Raw genomic sequence first — 21,778 nt, 5'->3', positions numbered from 1 at the left:
GATTACATATTATTTCCATTTTTTCTTCTAATTGCCACTTACATCAGTGTAACAAAATACCTCCTTCAATGACATAATTCAAATTTTCTACACCATGAATAATTATAGAGACCTCGAGAAATAGTTGATATAAGTTGATTTTTTGTCTTTCGCATTTGACGAACTTCAAAGAGAGTGAGAGGTTGAGGGGCTAATTCATAATTCATGTAAGTTTTCAGCTCTTCATCAAATTTTTTCAGAACGCATTTTTGCTGAAATAGCAACAGCGGATCAATTAGAACAAAATCATCATTAACTTTAATCTTACTATTTTTTGACAATAAAGGATTGACTTTATCTTTTTTTGAAAATTTAAGATGTTTTAAATTTTGAACCTCCATATTTTTCACTACCTTCATGCCTTCTTTGATGACATAAAAATAATTTATTGTTTCATCACCAGTTACTCCAATTGCAATTGACAAAATAGCATTTGTATCAGGAAAAGGGCTATGTTGTATAAAAAATTCATCTAATTTTTTACATCCATATCATCTCTTTCTGTTCAAGCGTCTGTGGAATCACTATGTTGATGACTTTTTTTAGATGATACATTACAAAATTTTTGTAGCAGGAAAAAAGGGGTGTAAATCACCCCTTTGATCCGCTTATGTACAATGCTTTCAGTGACACCATGTTTAAAAGGACCTCTTTCTACACTTGATTTCATCAATGTTTGTTCAATCGTCTGGTCAGTAGGAATGCCATAACAAAATCTGCTTGCTTAGCTGTAAAGTATCTCTTTGTGAACTTCTCATTCTTTGCAGGGTCCATTTTAGTCCATAGTTCTTTCATATCTTGTAAATAAATTTGACAAGCCTTGACATAAGGAAAATGTCCTGAAAGGAATCATTAGCTCAATACAATTTAAGTGCTACTTCCAGTCTCCTAATCTGTCAGCAGCGATGAAATCTTTTAATATAGTGACCTTTCAGAAATAACTTATCCGTAATTTAACAAGTTTTATTGTTATTCTCAAGTTCAAGGAAATTTATTTTCAAAAATGTCTGCAAGTATTTAAAACTTGGTTTTCAATAAATTCTGTATAGTTAAACATTTCAAAAATAGTGGAATTTTTTTCATCATTTAGTCAAGTCTCAAAACTGTGCATTATTCTCTCTAATATTTGCAAGAATTAATCGTGATAAAGCTTGTTGCAATAAAATATGAGCTCGTATGGCTCTAGCATATGCACATCCAGAAGATATGTGATCAATTATGTTTTCAGCATAAATATGTTGAATGAATGTATCAATAATGATGTAATTGATACATTAATGATGTAATCAATTTTAATGATGTAATCAATAGATCTCATATATGACATAAAAGTTTAGAAAGAGCCTGATCTTACAACTAATATTTCATCAGATAAACACACAGCCAAAACTATATCACATGCTTTCATGTACAAGGGCTGGTTGAACATTAAAATACAATTTCTCATACCAAAAGCTTTAGCATTATCCACAGAAATAATTATAGCTGTATATATTATGTTATCACCTGGAGCTGCATTGATGAATGGTAAAAAAATTATTGACGATTTATCAAAATCACGCATTTGTTAACCAAAGAATGATTAATGTTCAATTGGCCATTTATCATGAACTGTTTTATATCTGGTTGTATGTCAGATAATTTCACCTTAATTTTTCAAACCCTACATCTGCGGTGACTGTGTATACTTCAAAAGGGATATTTCGTGTTTCAGCAATTTTAGATTCAGATGGGATCTCCTTCATGCGCTTAGTAGGATCTCTGGCCTGTATGCCATCATCTGGAGTAATTATTTCAATGGATCCCATATTGTGGAAAGTTCCTCTGCCATCAATTGTGTTAACATTGAAGTCAGCAATAGTGTGTACAAATTGCACAAAAGTACAAAGTTTAATTTTTTTGGATTTGCCAAAGTCTCTGAAATATCATATAATATTGCCTCATTGTATAAACATTGTTAAATTGTTTAACGCTCATTGAGAGCATTACATATATTTTTACTTTTTTTGACCCAAATTTTCTGTGAAACATTACAGTCAAAGCAACTTGTAGAGGTAATGTAAATGATTGCAGTCATAGTGCTGATACGGTGTCATGTGCTACTGAATTGCATTTGTTGTTATAAAAAGAAATATATTCTGGTTTACCTTTTTTATCAGTTAAAATTATTTCTGACAGCAAAAAACTCAGCGATTTAGGAATGTATTCATCAGTGTCTGAAAACATTTTGTCACTTTGCTGAATAATTTTCATTGTAATAAACTGGACTTCTTATATGTCTTCTGATAATCTCGCCAGTGGCTTGCACAACTCTGAATTCTTCTTATTCAATGTTATTTGATTTTTCACTGTACCATTTGTCTGACGAAGTATCACGATGTTTATGTTTGAAACACATTAATGTATTTGACCCAAATTTAGTGGAAAGAATAATATTATCTTCATAGCAGGATGTTAAAATATGTTTTAATTGTTTTATCATCAGTATGTCTTCTGTTGTGACTATATTTTTAACACTTGCAAGGAAAATCAATCATAGTTTTCTTCAATATATTTATATATTTGTTCCATAGCTATATCTACCATCTAAGTACGGGGATAAATCTTCTTCTCAACATTTGAGCTTTTGCAAGATTTTTTAAAGATCGATAAAAATCAGTTGTGGTATTTTGCTCCAAGACTGTAGTAGATTAATTATCCCAGAAGTTCTTTTGAGAATTTCTCTATCAGGAATCATGTTTTCATAGGGCTACAAAACTAAGTAATGTGTATTTCAAATTTTTATTATCAACATATGTAATTTGTTTTCGTCAGCTCTTTTTTTCTCTCTTTTGTCTCATTAGCTTCAACACCGCAAATGAAACAGTTATTTTTCTGATCGATATTTGTCAAAATATTAGATGGCAGTTGTTTTCTTGGTGGAGACTGCAGAATTTTCATTTTCCTTATTTTTGTGCATCTTGATATATTTCTTACCAATATATTTCTGCCTGCATATTCTATAGTCATAACAAACTCAGTTTGTAAACATTTCACCAATCCATCTTGACATTGACTTGAAACAGCTCTCAAAGTTTATATTCCTTTGGTTATTTTTATTATATCTCCTAAGTCTGTATTTCATCCTGAACTTGTTCCAGTTTTATCACAAATGATACTACCAAGATTTGCATCATTATTTTCGCTGCTTGTTGTTTCCTCCATTTTCTATAAAAAAAACCTAAAATAAAAAGAAACAATTCTTAGGGATATGTATTAAAAGTTAATGTAATATATTGTACAAAAGAAATTCTAATAACTTTGCTTTTTGTAATTTACTTTTCATATTAATGCAATAATTTGAATCTTAGATCATTGAACTTACATCAAACGAAAGAAAGAGAGACGTTGAATATCATATTTTATTATATTATTATTTAATGTATTATTATATATTTTCTATATGCGTTGTAATTTATGGCTAAATAAATTCACATTTTATGTCAGTAATTCCCGAGAACAATGTAAATCACAATAAAATAATTATAAAATTACAAAATTACACGTGGCTGAACAAACTGATTTAAACAAGAAACGTATATAGTATGTTGTACAGCAACATCCTGTGGTTGTCCCCTCCACTTTCTGCTACCTGGCCCTTACACCTATTGCTTCTACACCCTTATTTAGATACCTGGCTTTTTAGGTACATGTAAAAATAAATATCTTTATTACTAATCAATTATTTCTTCATAATGAGAGTGATCATATGACCACATTCGTACTTAATAGATAAGAAAAAAGTGATGATAAAATTCAAGGCATTGAAGCAGATCTGTAATTTTATTTTAATTAAAAAACCTTGCTATGTTTTTGGTTTTATAGATGAGTATAAGACCAAAAAGCAAAGTTTTCTGCTGTAAAATTACATCATCTCATTTTTTTTATTAATAACATCAAAGTCATGTCAATCCATCAGGGTATTTTTTTCTTTTCAATGAATAAAGGAACATTTTGAAGAGTTTTATGAAGGAAAATATCAATATAATCATTTTCTTTTTGAAATCTACTTTACAAATAGCCTACAATGTTTATGACATCAAGATTCTTAAATTACTTAACAGTTTATTGGCCAGTTTAAGCTATTCAGTTACTATTTTTCTTGCTGTATAGAGAGTGATTTTTTTTGAACTTGACTTAATTTTATTAGAATCTGTATTACTAATTTTTTTCATTATTTTTACAGCATTGGAATATACTGGAGGAATTCCTTATTATATATTGAAACCAATATTTGAACGTTTAACTCCTGAACAGTTAAGTAAGCTCGAGTATTATAATCCATACTTACTTGATGACACAGATGTTCATTGGGAATTCCATTGTAAGAAAGATTTTAGAGGAAAACAGAGAGGAGAAATGGAAAGCTGGCGAGATTTATATATGGTTAGTAAAAATGTTTGTTAATTTTTCCCATAACAATTGTTAAAATTTAAAAAAGAAAGGTTAATGACCGATAGAAATTTTATTTTTAACAAATTTCCAAAACAAGGAGACTCAGTTTTATATATTTATATTTAGCTAAACATATAATATAATTTTTTTTTTCAGCCACTCCACAAAGTACAGGATTAAAGAACATTCTTACCTTTACTTTTTTTTGCTCATTATAGCACTTTAAGGCAGAAGCATCTTCAGTAATGTTTTCTTTAAAATTTTTCTTCTTTCTTTACGTTTACACATTAAAATAAAATCTAATATATTAAAATCTATAGAGCAAATATTTGTTCAGTCAATATTTTTTTTTTTTAATTTAAAACTAAAGATTTAAAATTTTTCTTATAACATGTTATCTGTTTCTTAATATAGTAATGCACTGATTATTTAATTTATTAAAATTATTATCAATGTATTACCTACTTAAATTATATTGATAAGAATCAAATTCTGTCTGCAGATTCATAAGGCAGAATTTATGTTTATTTATATAAAAATTTTTCTAAAATTTCTAATTTTTTATTATTATTTACGTGTTCAATATTTACTTTTTCAATTATTTCTAAATTGTTTTCCAGAGTAGATATATTATGGTTGTCAATTAAATGGTCTGCTACATTTTAGAAACTTATTTTTTTTATTTTTAAATTATCTGAAATGTTCATTAAATCTATCTTTAAAAGACCTACTTGTTTTTTCAGTATATATTTTTTCACAATTATTGCATTTTATTTTATAAATACCAGAAGAATTGTATTTATTTTTTACTATTTTATTATAATATTTTAAATGTTTTATTATATGGTTATCAGGTTTATATTTATTATCATTATATGCATTAATTAAGTTTTCTATAACTTTATTTGTGTAGGAGTAATTTATATAAATATTTACGTTGTTTTCATTTTAATTTATGGGTTTTAATGTAGTAATGTTTATTTTATTAAAGTATTTGGAATAATATTCGTTATATTATTTATTTCATACAATTCTTGTTTATCATTTGTGTATTTTATTGCTCTGTTTATCATATTTTAAAAAATTTTAATTTTTTGAAACCAAGGATGGTTGGAATTTTTATTTATAATAATTTCATTTGAGGTAGGTTTTTTATATGCTCCAGTTATTATCTGATTGTTTTCATTTATTTTGTTTAAAATTTACATCTAAATATTTTATTTTCCTGTGGTGTTCTATTTCATATGTAAATTTTAATGTTTCATGATAAGAATTTAATTTATTTAAAATTATTTCTTGTTCGTTATTTATACTTGGTTTATATATAACTAAAAGATCATGTGCGTATCTAACCCATAATAAAATTTTATGCACAAGATTTATTTTAGTGTGTAAATGTAAAGAAAGAAGAAAAATTGTAGCATTACTGAAGATGGGCTTATACTTGAAAGCACTATAATGAGCAAAAAAAATTAAATGTAAGAATCATGTACCTTGTGGAGTGGCTGAAAAAAATATTACATGATTAGCTAAAATTATATACAGAGGAAATATGGATTACAAAAAGTTTAATTTAAATAAATTAATTTATATTTAATGTTATATGAAATGTAAACCACCAAACCATAGTAATTATATAAGTTAAACTTACCCTATTAATTTTATTTGATCATAAAATTCTACTTGAAATATATACAAAATTCTATTTGGAATCTATTTTGATTTCATTATGGACAGCAGAATTTGCATATATTTTTAATATGTAATTTTATACAAAGTATTTTACAAAAAATATCTACAACTGAAGATACAGGTTAACACGAAAGTACTTTTGTAGGAATCATATGAAAAAATAAGGTGTCATTTTATTTTATTTTCTGTACTTGGGTGGATCACTTTGAATATATAATATATATATATGTATTTATTATCTTGGCAGAAAGCCTCTTACACACTCACTGCTGCTGGAAATGAAAAATGTGAGGGAGGATGAGCCGTGGTGGAGATGGTTTGGTGTGTTCATTCATGGTGGGATGATCTTAGTTGTAATCGAGTGTGGAACGATGGCAGATACAAGTGCATTCACTGTCGAAGAGTGCTTGCTAGCTTTGTGTGGAACCATGAATGTCCACACACTGATAAAAAATTGGAGAACATTATAAACTACTTCTTTGTGCGTTTTGGGAAATTGTCACTATCACAGGAAACATTACCGATATGGGAGGAAAAGAAGGCTTTTGCAACGGGAAGTGTTCTTGATGTCCCACGCAGCAGGAGGCCCCAAGCACTCGAACAGATATGTATGCTGCTATGGAGGCATCGATGAAATCAACGTGTAAATTTTCTGCAGAGGTTAGGCATTCCAAGATTGACAATGTGAGACCATATGCGAAAGGACTTGAAAGTTAATTGTTTTTCTCCAGTCACAATTAGAGACTTGATTGACGTGTTCATGTGTATGAGTTATTGCTTGAATGCTTTCCAAGAGCAAATGATAAAAAGAACATTATGTTCTCAGACAAGTGTGCGATTTATCGAAGCTCTCATAACCAAAAGTTTTTTCTGGGCAAAAGACAATCCTCACGTTATTGAGGTAATCAAATACCATCTGCCTCATGTTTTGATTTGGGCTGGGATGACAGCTCAACATTTCCTTGGTACTTATTGTTTTGATGGCACAGTTATCTGAGAATCATTGAAGAGTGGTTGCTTCCAAAATTAATGGCAAAAGGGATCACTGACATCATTATGTTTCAGCGAGACGATGCTCCAGCGCATTTTCCTTTGAATGTCCACAGACACCTCAATCTGAATTGCTGGATCAGATGTGCTTCAGAAGAGTTACTGGCTCCAAGAAGTCCTGACTTCACCACACCTGATGATGGAATCTAGGGTTTTGTAAATGAAAAGACCCAAAAATGCAGATATGTCAACAACCAGCTCCAAGACACTGTTCAATCGACATTTGACATGATCACCCTTGATACGCTATTGCAATTGAACAACTGGACATGGAGGTGCATGCAGATGTGGTTTGAACATGATAAGACACACATAGACATTTCAAATCCATAAGACGATAAGCTGCACCTATCCTGATATTGGCGTAAAGGGCCCACCTATATGTACATATATGTATGGAGGTTATTTGTAAAGTAACTTCCAATTCGTTATTAAAAAAAAAAAAATTATTATATATACATCTTTTAGCTATTTTTCTACAAAATTGCCATCCAAATTAAGGCACTTGTCATATCTGTAAACAATTTTTTGAATATCCTCATCATTACACTCTACCGCTTGTGAATTAAGCCAGGTAGTAACAGTTTTTCAACTCCTTGTCATTTTCAAAACACTGTGTCAATAACCATTTCTTCATTTTTGGGAAAAGGTAATAATCACTGGAAGCAAATCAGTGATCATCCTCCATACAGCCGCTGTATGGAGGATGGTTAAACAACTCTATTTGAAACTGTTGATTTGGCGAGTGTGTACTGCAGTATACAGATGAACGTTGTCATGAAGAAAAATTATGCCTTGGCGTGCCATTTGATGTGCCATGTATTTTGTATGGCCCTTCTCAATTTCTTCAACATCTCACTGTAAGTTTTGTGCATTAATTGTCGTGCCTCTTTCCATAAAATCAACCAAAATCACACCTTTACAATATCAAAAACTCCATGCCATCAGCTTTTTTGAAGAAGTATTTGACGGCTTTATGGGTTTCAAGAACTGGTGTGCCTCTACTGAATTAATTGAGCCTTTGTTTCCTGGTTACAGATTTAATTAATGTCTCATCTCCTGTTATGATGTAGTCAAGGAATTCATTCTTATCATTATGGTAACTGTGAAGGAAGGTTAGTGCTAACCCCCATCCTCTTTTTTGTGTCTTGGTCAGAAAGAAGCTTAGGCATCCATTGAGTACAAAATGTTAGAGGAAGTTGCTGTGATGTACTCTAATAAGTTTCTTTAATAATATTACATCCCATAGATGAGTTGAAGTTTTTTTTTTGTCAGTACATTGTATTAGAATTTTTTAGGTTATGTGAATTAAAGAAAAAGAATTTTTCAAAGAAAAAATTTTATATATTTATTGATTACAAACAGCCTTAGTTCACATTTGATAACAATAGTTATCTAATCTCATATCAGTGTATTCTTATATTCAGTTTTGGTTGAACAAACATTCATGATAATTAAAGAAGTGGGGTTGACTCTCAGTTGTCACTGATGAAAAAAAGGTATTGGTTCCTCAGCTTTTACATTTCTTCTGTTTTTTTTTGTTTATTTATTAGCAGCAACTCGTTTAGCTTTATCCGTATTATACTGTATACGTATTACTAAAGAAATATAATAAAATAAATATGTAAATGGACTTTAGGAAGACTTATAAATAACTTAACAGCAACTAGGCAGTAAATTTCAGCTTCCAGCCATTTATTAAGATTAAATAAAATGTTAGGCCTGTTTAAAATTAAATGTCTTGATCTGATCTGTTTATTGTCTTCCATTATATAACTCAACCTTTTTCAAAAAATATAGCTTTCGTTTTTTATATTCATGTCAGATTTTTCAAAAATAGTTCTGAAAATAAACGAAATAGTATAGGCAATGAATTAGCATTGTATTAACTAGCCTTAAAAATTGTTGATGTAAGAAATTTTGAGTGATTGTATCAGAAAAATTGTAGAATCCTCTTTCATCATCCTCTCTTTGACAGTTTTAAGTAAGGTATCTAACCGAGGTTCTAACCGGTAGTCAACCGGTTAGTGACATTCGTAATAAACAGTTTATATTTTTCTTTACATATTCCTTTGAAAGTTCACTCTACCCTGCCTGCATTTGATTTTCTGAAAGTGAATGGACTTTGTTGATTTTGAAAACCAATCTGGGATCGCAAATTTTCACTTCATCACCTATTTTTATGATGTAGTATGATTCTATTTTGTACAAATATGTATTCCTGTGGCCAGTAGGCCATATATATATTACATATTTCCCTTTCATATATTCAACTGGCAGTCTCAAAAATCAATAGAATTATGCTCTTTACACAACAGTAAATAAAACATATGACCATGACAAATGGAACATGCAAATCTTCTAATCAGTTCCCCACATGCATCCCTGTTTTTCCTTGCACAATTTAGCATTTCACTTCCAAAACAGTAGTTCACTGAAGTACAATTCCATTTCATGATAGGTTTTGTATACCTGATTCCTGGGCAGAATACCTCACCCTTGCAAAAAATGACAGCTTGTATTTTTGAAGTTGGATGATCCTACACCCTCATTGTATAAATGTTTAGAAAGAAAAGTATTCTGATCACGAGGTAACATGCATGTTCAATAACAGTAAATATCACAAACTAAACATCTGAAAAGCAGTTTGTAGTAAGTCATTACATAAATTAATAGTATATAAATTAATAGAAGTATTAACAGTTATTGTGAGGTATTAACATATTAAGCAGTTTGGAGCTGATGGAAAAGTTTCTCAAAGTTGTAAACTAATCTACAACGAAGTATTGTACAATATATTCCACCAGAAATGTACAATTTTTTTTTCTAAATCAGTGATATAATCTACTGTTTGTTCAAATAAAGTATCAAAATGACAACAAATAAAATTTGAATAAATGTCATGTTGTTAATGTTAATTTATCTTGACTGGATAACTGGGTGGATAATTAGGAATCATGTGATAAGATACTGTTGTATGTTATCAGGAACTATTTTTGAACTAGATGAATCCTAGACTTGGAGGCCAATCTGCCATAACAATCTAATGACAGTTTGTATTACTAAAGAATTAAAATCGCCATTATTTGTCATCTAGTCTTAGAATATAGAAATCCATGACACATTTAATTCTAATTTAACCAATTAGTTATATTTTTAAAGATTGCACTGTAAAACAATTTTTCAGATTAGAATAAAGAACTAATTAATTACTATCTCTGAGATTGAAAACTCATTATTAATGTTTTGTATTTACTTTGTTTTGTAATATAATATAAAAATTGTAATCTTTTATTTCTAACAGTTGAAAGTTACATATAGTAATGTAATATTTTTTGTAATGTTACATATTTAATGTTTCAAGAAACTGTTTTATTATTAAGATAATGTATTTTTGTGTTTAGCGTTGTCTAGATGAGCGTAAAGAAAAATTCAAAGCTTTAACTGCAAATATTAAAGAGACAATAAAGCAAAGTACACCAGTAAGAAAAACACAATTAGCTTATGTGGATTCTGTTGTAAAGCCTCCTAGAGGTATAATAAGAAAACAGGTAAGCTGAAAGCACAGTCTACACTTTTTACAATTAAGTGCAGTGCATGTTAATAGTTAAAAAAAGTTATTGTTAGTATTAGTGTATGAAATAAATAGTAAATGGTGTATATTATTTTAGAATAATATTAAATTTGTTGTGCTATTTTTAATCGTTAACAAACATATTGTACTTAATTAAGAATGTTAAGAATATTAATTAAGTACGTACATAATCCATTTTACTTTGTTCTATTGAATTATCTTAATTTCTTCGTGTATATGTATCTGCGTATGCGTGCTTATGCTTGTGTGCATGCATATACATATAAATGTCTTTTTAGTCATCAGTGTGAAGACTGATTTAAACTCTCTTTTACTTCTGATGGTTATTACAAAGCTTAAACAGACTAAGAGAGGTTTACTTTGTCAAGTCTTAGAATAATGTCTTGTTCTTTTCAGTGTAAGTACACTAGGGAAGTCCTTATTTTTTGTCTTTTTGTTGGTTGCATCTGTATAAATTATAACAGTGTCTGAAAAAATAATTTGTGTAAAACTTCAGGATGATTGGACAAAGGTAACATGCTGCATTCAAGTTGAAATTTAGAAATTTCAACAATATCATGTTATCTACTCCTTATAGATATATATGCTTCCTGCAAAAATATTAGTGAATATTTTACAAAGAAATTGTAACTTCTGACAATAATCATGACATCATTCTTGTATGCGTTTCAATATTAGTAATGATAAAATCTAGTATACAATGTAACATCTTGAGTCATAATATAGGGCAATGGAAAGGGGCTATAAAAACTAAAACGCCAACTCAATGAGCCTTTCCAACTCTTACTTGTCCTTTAAAAATCACAAAGAATCCCATTTCTTTTGGTAGCACTAACAAGTGTATTGCCACATTAGTGACTGATATTTCTGTATGTTTGTATCACAAAATTGCATCAAAGTATTAAAAAATTTAGAAAAATGGAGCTTAGAAGTGAATCAACTTTTGCTTGTGGAACATGACAAAAGTCAAATCATTGAGACAAAACTTCCCAGTAACAGGCAAGTTTTATGTATTTTATTTTATAATTTGTGTAAAATTAAATTGAGCTTCAATCAAGTGCTGCCATCGTCATAAACGAAGTTAAAGTATTTTGGGAGCAGGCATAATTCTGAAAAAAGTTATATATGATAGTAATGAAAAATTAATATCTTTTTATCAACATTGGCGAATGCTGCAATAATCTTGAAAACCCGTAAATGAACTGCATAGACAAAGAAAAAGATTTTGTGGAATCATTAAATGATCATTTTTATATCAGCCACAAGGCTGCATTAGAGCTTATGAAAATAGAAGAAGATTTTTTCTAAATCAAAGGAAAAAGTAAGACTGAGATCAATGATCAGTGTGGACATAAGTTTAACAAAAAAAGACAACAAAAAGAAGAACTTTCTATGCAACGGTCTCAAGAAACAAAGGAAACAGCAGGTAAGAAGGTTCTATGATGGGTGATTTTGATGCCAGTAATGAAGATCCTGGTCCAAGTAAACCGTAGAAGATGAGGGAAGAAAGAGATTATTGATATGAAACTCATAGCAACTTTGGACACTGTAAAGTTACCGATTGTGATGCAGTACGTATTATTGCTTTTGCTGAAGCATTAGAACATAGATTCATGATTTAGTGATTAATCGTTCTTCAGTTAGGTATTGCTTTAGGTATCGCTTGCAAACGAAGTCACCTTTGTTTGCAAGCTGAAAGAGCTATGAAATTATGAGAAGCTTTCCAACAGAATCTACCAAAGTTTATAGCTGTTCATTGGGATGGAAAAATATAAAAAGGCAGATTACCTATTTAATTACGTATAACTAAAGTGAAAAGCTTTTAGGAGTTCCTAAAATATAACAAATAGTGGAAGAGAACAAGTGTCAGCTGCATTTAACTTACTGGAAGAATGAATTGGAAGCCCTTTGCTGCAATATAACAGCAAGTAATATGGAATAATTCCATGGAGCTTGTATCTTAAAAGAACAGATGATTATATAACAGATGATTGAGTGGGATCTACTATATTTTCCTTGTCATATATATGAAATTGTTTTCAAATCTGTTTTTAAAGAAAAATAGGAAAACCTTCAAGTCAAGAAATTATCATTTTCAAAGGTTTTCAAAAGGCTTGGCATAAAATAGATCAAACAAATTTTCAATTAAGTATTTACCGTTATGAAATGAGAAACTGCATGGTGTAAAATTAATATTAAACTTCTACCTGAAAAATCTAGAAGAGAAATATTGAAGAGATGATTATAAAGAATTTTTAGAACTCATGGATCATCTTTCTAGGTAAAACTCGGCCTGAAGGAAATTCATTCTGCATGTTTTACACCCATCTAGATGGATGGCTAAAGCAATTTGTATATTAAAAATGTATAATTTTCATAAACAATATATGTTAGGTACTGACGATATGCTAGTTATCAAAGATTTATGTATATTTATTGCTAATGTGTATATTCAACCATGGTTCAATGCACCAATCCCTGAAGTAGAACTGCAACAAGGTTTTGAATTTTTTTTAAATTATATGAAAATAAGTAGTATTGGATTTATGGAAATTTACAGGCACTTGTCTTTTAGCAGTATTGTCTTTTTTTGATCAACCAATATGTAAAGAAACAAAAAGATATATGGTAAAAAATCTAAAGAACTAGTGTAGAAGAAGATTTGTGATTCCAACACAGAATATTGAAAATCATGTTGAATTTGGGTTGGAAACTTTTATTTCAAAAGAAAGTAAGAACTTTTTTGTCAGATTTGAAATCCCAGTTGCTTTCCTAAAAAAAATTTTTAACCTAGGAGAATGAATCATCATACATAACAGGATTGAAGATGGTAAAAAACTTGAAAATTGTAAACGATGTTGCAGAGCTAGGGGTCACAGTTATAACAGAGTACAATAATTTACTCACCAAAGAAGAAAATAGTAAACAATTCATCCTTCAAGTACTGGAGGAGTATTGGAAATGTTATCCTACTGCAACTAAATCTGATTCAATAGAAAACTAAGTTTGTTAATTTTATATATTCTTTGTTGTATTTTCATTTTATAGAGTATATGCATACATATGAAATTTCCTTGTTAAATTATATGTATTGTATTTGTAATAAATAAAAGTGTTTTTCTACATTTGAGAGTTTTTATTTTAAATAATGTAATGGTGCCACGCATTCTGATAATGCATTCTACAGTAAAGTTAACGATAAATTGAAAATTATAATTTTGAAACCCACACACAAATATAATTGTTGTTAATCTGAGAAGTTATAATTTCACTGTAAAATATTCACTTAAACTTTTGCAGTTGGTGTACGTATGTATAATGAGAAGATATTGTTAAATCCTTAAAATTTCTAAATTTCAATCCGAATGCAGCACGGGTTCCTTTTTTCAATCATTGTGAAGTTTTGCACAGGTTATTTTTTCACTCATTGTTATAATTTATAGAGGTGCAACTAACATAAATCTAGGAAAAATTTTCACCCGCTAAAAATAAGGACTACCCTAAAGCACACCTACAAATATTTAAAGTGTTAAAAATATTAAAAGGTAATGAAACAAAAATGCATAAAATATTAAATAACAGCTAAATAAACATTAAACTTCAGTTACCATTAAATGGTAACTTAAGTTTACCATATTTATCAACTTAAGGTCTGTTATTTAGTATGACAAGCAAGAATAAAATATATCAGTGTTAGATGATGGTGATTTAATTGACTTTCTTGTTATACTTGTGAATTTTTATTTCGACAATGATCATTCATAACATGTGGTTTAGTAATCAGTAAATATTGATTTCTGTTCAGTTAGCCCTAATTATTTTTTAAATATTCCTATAGCAGAACTAGACTGTTGCCTATAATATGAATGTATATCTGTGTCTGTAATAAATCATCTCACAGTTAGCATCATTTTTGGACTTGTTTTCATGATATGTTATCATAGATAGGTCATTAACATAGCAATTGTAATCATTAATAATTATGAACAGCATTATTACATGATAAAATTAAGTTTTTCCAATTCAGTGCTTCTGAGTATTTTTCACATTATTAAATATTTATAAAAAGTCTTTAACAAGATATGAAGTGTTTATAACCTCATAATTTGTAAATTACTATTGAAATTTATTAATTAAGGATGAAATAAAATATGATATTCTATCTTGTGTAACTAAATAGGGATGTGAGAATAATTTTTAATGATAATTATGGCTATAATGTAAAATATAAAATCATGTACAAATAGGTAGTTAGTTAATTACTTGTGTTGATTACTCACAGTGGATGATTATGATCATATAAGGAAATTGAAGAGAAAAATTAGGCTAATTAGCTCATAATCTGAGTACTTGGGAATTCCTTGATTTATGCTGTTGTGTTCAATGTAAGGTTTTTTTCTCTAGGCAAAATATGGAACATCATCAGTGGCAAAGCAAGATATTATGGCAAAAGCAGTGGTTGGTGCTGTTGCTGGACCACCTACAAAAACTGTTGTACCTCTACCTCCTGCCTCTTCTAGTTCTCGTTCTGTACATCAAAGTTCCTCAGTTTGTAAGTATTAAGGCTTAAATCAGTTAATAATTAGTTTATGCAAAAACTGGTAATTTATCCTTGGCTTTGCATAGTCACAGCATCTATGAATTCCTCAACAACATTCATTTTCTCACATCTCTGATAAATATTACTATTATCGTAAAACAGATTGTACCATACTTCAGTATATTTTACTTTGAATACCACCTCCAAAATTAAAAGAAATTATTATTTTATTTAAAAGAGTTATGGTAGAGATCTTGTAAAAACCATTTTCAGTTATAAAATATTACTAGTGATAATAATGTTGAATTAATAAAGAAATTTTTAAAGTTCAGGTAAACTTAATTTATTCAGTAACAAGAGATAACTATTAAAAATTAAAAACACAACTGCTGAAAAAAAAAAAAAGCTGACAAACATTTTTTTCTTGTTAGGATCAATTATGTTTTTGTATTAAGCTAGCAAATACCCCATTTCAGTTTTGAAAATCAGAAGCTTGGTTGTGAAGATATAACAATATTTCTGAATAACCGTGATCTGTTAGATCAGGATTGTATGTGATGCATGCAAAAGTTAGCCCTCAACCTATTAACAAATACCCTGTTAGAATTTTGAAAACCAGATAATTGTTTGCAGAGATATTATAAGAGCATCCCATTGCATCTTCCAAAACAGCGCCCCAGAAGCATCCCATTTATTACCAATAGATGGTGATGGTTGGTTTAGCCTTGCATGAAGTGCTCACATCACCTCACCACTCTATCCTCACACGCAATCCCCACAGGAAGCCCATTGTTATTAAACAAAAATTATTTAATTCTATTATTTTTGTAATAGTATTCATTCAATTGATTAGATCATTCAGTTCAAACCCAGCTCACACAATTCTAGAGGCTCACAGTTCATTAATTCAATTCATTAAAGGTTGTCCTTCAACTGGCAAATCTCCACTACTACATATATATTATATAAATACATACATACTTATATAATACATATATATCTCCTATGACTCTCTCGGAAATATAAGGACCTAACACAGGGGGGGGGGGGCCTCATTGATCTAAATCAGTTCAGTCATTGAGCTGCTACAGTGGAACAAACATACATACACTCTAAAAATATTGCAGTCCTTTTTGGGCAGTTGTGTAAATAATAAAAACAGTTATGAAAATTAAATAAAACAAAGGGATTATTAGTTAATATTTAACAATAAAATTGTGGTGCAATGGGGACCAATGGTGGAGCGGCTGCACACAGCACCCTCCACGACTCTCTCCCACTAGAAGCAGTCTGTTGTTAATTAATTTACAGATTACTTAATTTCTAAGTTACATTATTTTTATTTATTTATTATTATTATTTATTAATCTTATTAATAAAAGAAAGGGATTATTAGTTAATATTTAGCAGTAATAAGATGAAGCAACACCAACAAATAAGAGCAAGAATAAAGAACATGCTTACATGATTGAACATACTACCCATCAAAAAATCATATGATTTTTTTTCTTAATAGTTCATAAACAATAAATAATAACTGTAATAATAATTATAGAATAAATTAATAAATTTTACTACACTGTAATTCATTCATTCAATTTCATAGAGATCTTAAAGCAAAACTATTTTTGACACAAATAAATCGATACAGAAAATACTATTGATTATCTATTTAGAATCATATATTTGATTTTTTGGCCTTTTAGTTAAAATTAAACATACATATATACATATTTATATAGCCTGTGGTACTCCCCATAAGATAACGATTCCAACGTGAGGTCATACATATAAATTTCTTAAGCCTTTGAGCTGCTGCAGAAACAAATATGTATAAGATGTATGTATACATCTATAAATACACCCTAAAAATATTACACTCCTTTTTGGGCAGTCATGTAAAATGAATACCAATGTCTCTTGAAAATTTTTTTTTTCTCGTAATAGTAGAAAGAGAAGTTAAATTAATATTAGTACGTGTTTTGTGTTATTAGGTTTAATTTGTTTTTTTCTTTAAAAGAATAAATACATTAAAGAAAAAAGCTTAAAAAAAAGAGAGATGAAGAATAATCAATGAAGCCATAAACTAACATTTCCTACTGTCATTGCTCCTGTAGCTTAATAATGTAAAATATTCATGCAGATTATCTAGTATATAAGAAAATAACCCACCGGGTTGATCTAGTGGTGATTTGGGAAGACTCTTGTCTTCCCAAATCAGCTGATTTGGAAGTCGAGAGTTCCAGAATTCAAGTCCTAGTAAAGCCAGTTATTTTTACACAAATTTGAATACTAGATATCATGGATACTTGTTCTTTGGTAGTTGGGTTTCAATTAACCACACATCTCAAGAACGGTCGAACTGAGACTGCACGAGACTACACTTCATTTACACTCATACATATCATTCTCATTCATCCTCTGAAGTATTATTTGAATGGTAATTTTCCGGAGGCTAAACAGGGAAAAGAAAGTATATAAGAAAATAAATTTATCAACTGAATAAAGTTCATCGCTAGTTAATTTATGATGCCCCATATGTTTGAGGATTTTAAAAGAACATTAAATTATTTTCATCAATGTGAGTATTGCCCTTATTTTTGCAGTGGTTAACTTCTTTATTATTTTTGGATTGTTAAGATAGTGGCATTAGAGTGTTATTTATTCAATCATTTGAAGCTTGATTAGTCATGAAAATAAATGCATAAATTGATAATTTTCATAACTGATTAAATTATAGTTCAAAAATGTATATAAACCTATGTATTTTTTATGGAATTTAATAATCTTCAATTTAAATTTGCTTACATGTATGTAATTTTAAATAATAACTAAATTGATTTGTATCAGAGTGAGCATATGGATAACTCTACAACCTTTTTTATATACAGTAAGATAGGCATTGTAATGACCTTACTGGAAAAAAATTATATCAAAGGAGTCCTAAGAGCTAGAAGAAATGCAATGACTGCAAAGATTCATTTAAGCAGAAAAAAACATAATGAAATAAATTGGAAAGCAAATCATTTCTCATTCAAACAATTAGCAGTTTATTTGGGAAATTTTTGGAAAACTTAAAGAGAAATAAGTAAAAATAATGGTGAATTGAAAATTCAGTTGAATTTGTCCCCTTAAGATTCGTTATAACTTGAAGAATTTTCAAAGGACTAAAAACAGCTGTCCTCTGTGTATCAATATCCTTGTTGGAGTAATCTTTTTAATCATAAAACTTGAAAATTATTTAGAATAATTTAAGGGTCATTATGATTATACTATTTTGGAAAGATATTAAACTTGACTTACTGAGTAAGTCCAATCATTTACAAGAGTAGCTTTTGCTAAGTTAATATGGTTTAGAATTCTTTATAAGTAATGTTATGTGACTCTCCTCCCAGGTTAAAAATCAGAAATGACAATTGTGATTGTTGATTTGCCGCCTCCTAAGAATCCTATACTTGGTAGGCTCTTTAATTTCAAACTAGTTAATTAACAGGAAGTATATAATGTTATAAAAACCTTTAACCAATAACAAAGCTGAGGGTGGATGATATATTTAATAATGTTTTAGAATAATAGTTCAGTTTTATATCTAAGCCCTCAGTTGAAATTTTTATTCTTTGTTTTAATGCGGAACATTTTCCCAATTGCTTCAAGCTTACCAGAAAAACGCTTGTACAAATTTTGACAAAAATTATGACCCCATTAGTCTACTTCACTTCACTTTTAAAGGTAATAGAAAAAACTGGTTAAAATAAGACACTTATAAAATATCTAGATGAACTTAGAATAATAAATAAACATTAATTTGGATTTCAAACTTAAAAAGTGTAGAAGATGCCTTAGTAGAACTGACTAGCCAAATTATGAATATTTTTATTGTAATAGTAGGACTTTGGTAATATTTCTTGATTTATCTAAGGCCGTTATTCCTCCACTACAAAATGATTTCTAGATTACAAGGAAATTAAAGGCATGTATTTTCATGTATTTTGTAGTTATCAAATTGACTGAAGTCAAATTTGTGAGATCTGAGGCCTGGGAGTGAGCTGAAGGTATTGAATTGTGGTTTTGCCTCATCAAATTACTCTAGGCTCAGTCCCTTTTGTCCCATCTTCCTAATGTAATTAGAGCAGTTGAATGTGCTAAATTATCTGCTTTGCTGATGATGATGCAACCTTAACTTTTCAAGCATCAAAGGAAGAAGAAGTTTTAATAACATCTAAATTTTGCCTTGAAAAAATTTATTTTTTGCTCAAATATGGCTTTAAATATGAATAAAAGTAATTTTACATTATTTTGCCTAGTTGAAACAGCTCATTAAAATTAAAAAAATTATGGCAGAAATGTTCTTTTTATATTTATACACATCACTTTTAAACATAGTTAAAACGGAAATGTTTAAATGAATGCAATAGTACAGTGCATGTGACAATTAACAATTGTTCTGATATTTTTGGTTAACCTGTGATTTGTTTGAAAAAGCCAACTGTTAATTATTTTTTTGATTTTTTTCATATGCTGATATCTTGGAAAAAGGTTAATCAGTATCAATAAAAGGAGGTATGTCCAAAAAGTAACATTTATTCAAATCTGCCATCACAAACAGTCCCATTTTATAAAGTGATTTTACTATTTTATATTTTTACTCATTTTATAACTAAAGTGATTACCATGCAATCTCTCACTTTGTGTTTTTCTAAGATCTTAGAAAAAATTGACAAGGAATAGTTGCAAATTCATCTAAAACATAATGGCAACGAACATCATAGATTTAGAGTGAACAGAAATATGATTGATGTTTATGGTTAATAAAGACATAAGTAACGATATCAGTTGCAAAACAAAATTGCTGTGTAGAAATGTTAGAACTATAAAAGGCTTTTGACACAATAAGCAGAGCAAAGCCCATGAATAAACTTAGCCCTGTTGGTGCCAAAGGCAGAGCACCTCCTTAATTCACCACTTATTTCAAATTGAGGAAACAGTTTGTATGATTATGTGATGTTCAAAATGACACAGAAATAGTAGACTATGTCATCATCCAAAGAAGAATCCTGGGCCCCATGAACTAAGGTAAATGTACTTCATCTTCATTCAATCATTAATAATGTCTCACTGTTAATTTGTGGGACTGCATACGAAACTACTTTAGGATCTCTTAATATCCAAGGATATGTTTTAAAGACAGTCTTAAACAGGAGATGACTGAACCCTACTGAACAGTTTTTTAAAGCTTTTAATCTTAGATATAAAACGTTCTATCGAAACTCTCCTAATGTTTATTTTTAAAAATCACAGGAACAATAGAAAACATGAAATACCAATATAGCATCCACATTGTATCCAATAGGAGAATACGCGCTCTAAAAATCTTTTTTTAGAACATGAAATTGAAATAATTTCTGATTATGTAAAATTTGAAATTGTTTTATATAATATTTTGGTTTCAGTTAAAAAGAAGAAAGCACCACTAATGATGAAAACATTACAGTTGATGAAAGGAAATCGATTCAAGCGATGAAAATATTTGTTGCATTTTCTTTTTAATGTAAATTACTCTTATTTTAATAAGAACTTTCATTTTTATTTTTATTTATACTGTTGTTATAAGAATTATTGAATATGAAGGATTTTTAGAATCCATTTATTTTTATTTCTAGAACTACAAAAATATTATATTTACAAAAACTATCAAAAAAAAAGTTTTGATACAAAAAAAAATTGATTTTAGAATGGTAAAATCTTTTATACTTTTAAGCATTATTTTATTTACAAATAATAGAAACATCAATGTTCTTCAATCTCTTACATTTAAACATATTCTGATGTTTATGGTTAAGTCTTTTATCAAGTCTTATGAGTAATATTTCTTAAACACATTGAGTACATGATGCTGCTTTATTTATTCTTGACCTGAATTTGCACATGTATCGAATTTTATGTTGCATGTGTATACATATATAAATTTATTTATTGTAATATTTACATATTATAAATATTGATATCAAGTATTTATACCAGTATTTACATTTGATATCAAATATGTAAGTGTCTTTTAATCTATTTTTATTCAGTTTTTTTTTTTTTTTTTGAGTCTAATAATTAAAAAATATTGATTTATCATAAGTATTTTATTTCCTCTTCTAAAAGGTGTGTAATATTCATCATAGTTATATATCGTATAATTATTTTGTTATAATTAACAATTTTGTTAATTATGTCATTTGTATCTTATCTACTATAAGTTTTAAAAAAAGATAAATATAAATCACAGTAATCTTTTCTATTACAATGATTATATTAAATTGGAAAATTATTTTGAACAGGTTGTGAAAAATTACTGATGGTTTATAGTTTTTATAATAACTGTTATTAGTATATGATCCACTAGAATAAAGACTGAAATAAATTTGGTTTCAATACCTTTT

The 21,778-nt window shown here is 28.8% G+C and overlaps 1 protein-coding gene across 3 annotated transcripts in view; it reads left to right on the top strand.

Annotated features, from left to right (window-relative positions):
• EloA (transcription elongation factor elongin A) overlaps nucleotides 1–21,778 on the top strand; it is a 126,707-nt gene that overhangs the window by 74,793 nt on the left and 30,136 nt on the right. For 2 of the 3 annotated variants that reach the window (XM_075359735.1, XM_075359744.1), the window contains exons 6-9: nucleotides 4,265–4,464; nucleotides 10,620–10,766; nucleotides 15,215–15,362; nucleotides 20,801–20,898. In XM_075359735.1, coding sequence (XP_075215850.1) covers nucleotides 4,265–4,464; nucleotides 10,620–10,766; nucleotides 15,215–15,362; nucleotides 20,801–20,871 — 566 coding nt within the window. In that variant the 3' untranslated portion in view covers nucleotides 20,872–20,898. Of the gene's footprint in view, nucleotides 1–4,264; nucleotides 4,465–10,619; nucleotides 10,767–15,214; nucleotides 15,363–20,800; nucleotides 21,242–21,778 lie in introns of those variants that run through there. The other variant, XM_075359726.1, reaches the window with a different exon arrangement.

The sequence above is a fragment of the Lycorma delicatula genome, chromosome 1, assembly GCF_047948215.1.
Source record: "Lycorma delicatula isolate Av1 chromosome 1, ASM4794821v1, whole genome shotgun sequence".
In the NCBI taxonomy this organism is placed as follows: Eukaryota; Metazoa; Arthropoda; class Insecta; order Hemiptera; family Fulgoridae; genus Lycorma; species Lycorma delicatula.
The sequence above is the reverse complement of the archived record's forward strand: the minus strand, read 5'-3'. Positions and strand labels throughout refer to the sequence as shown.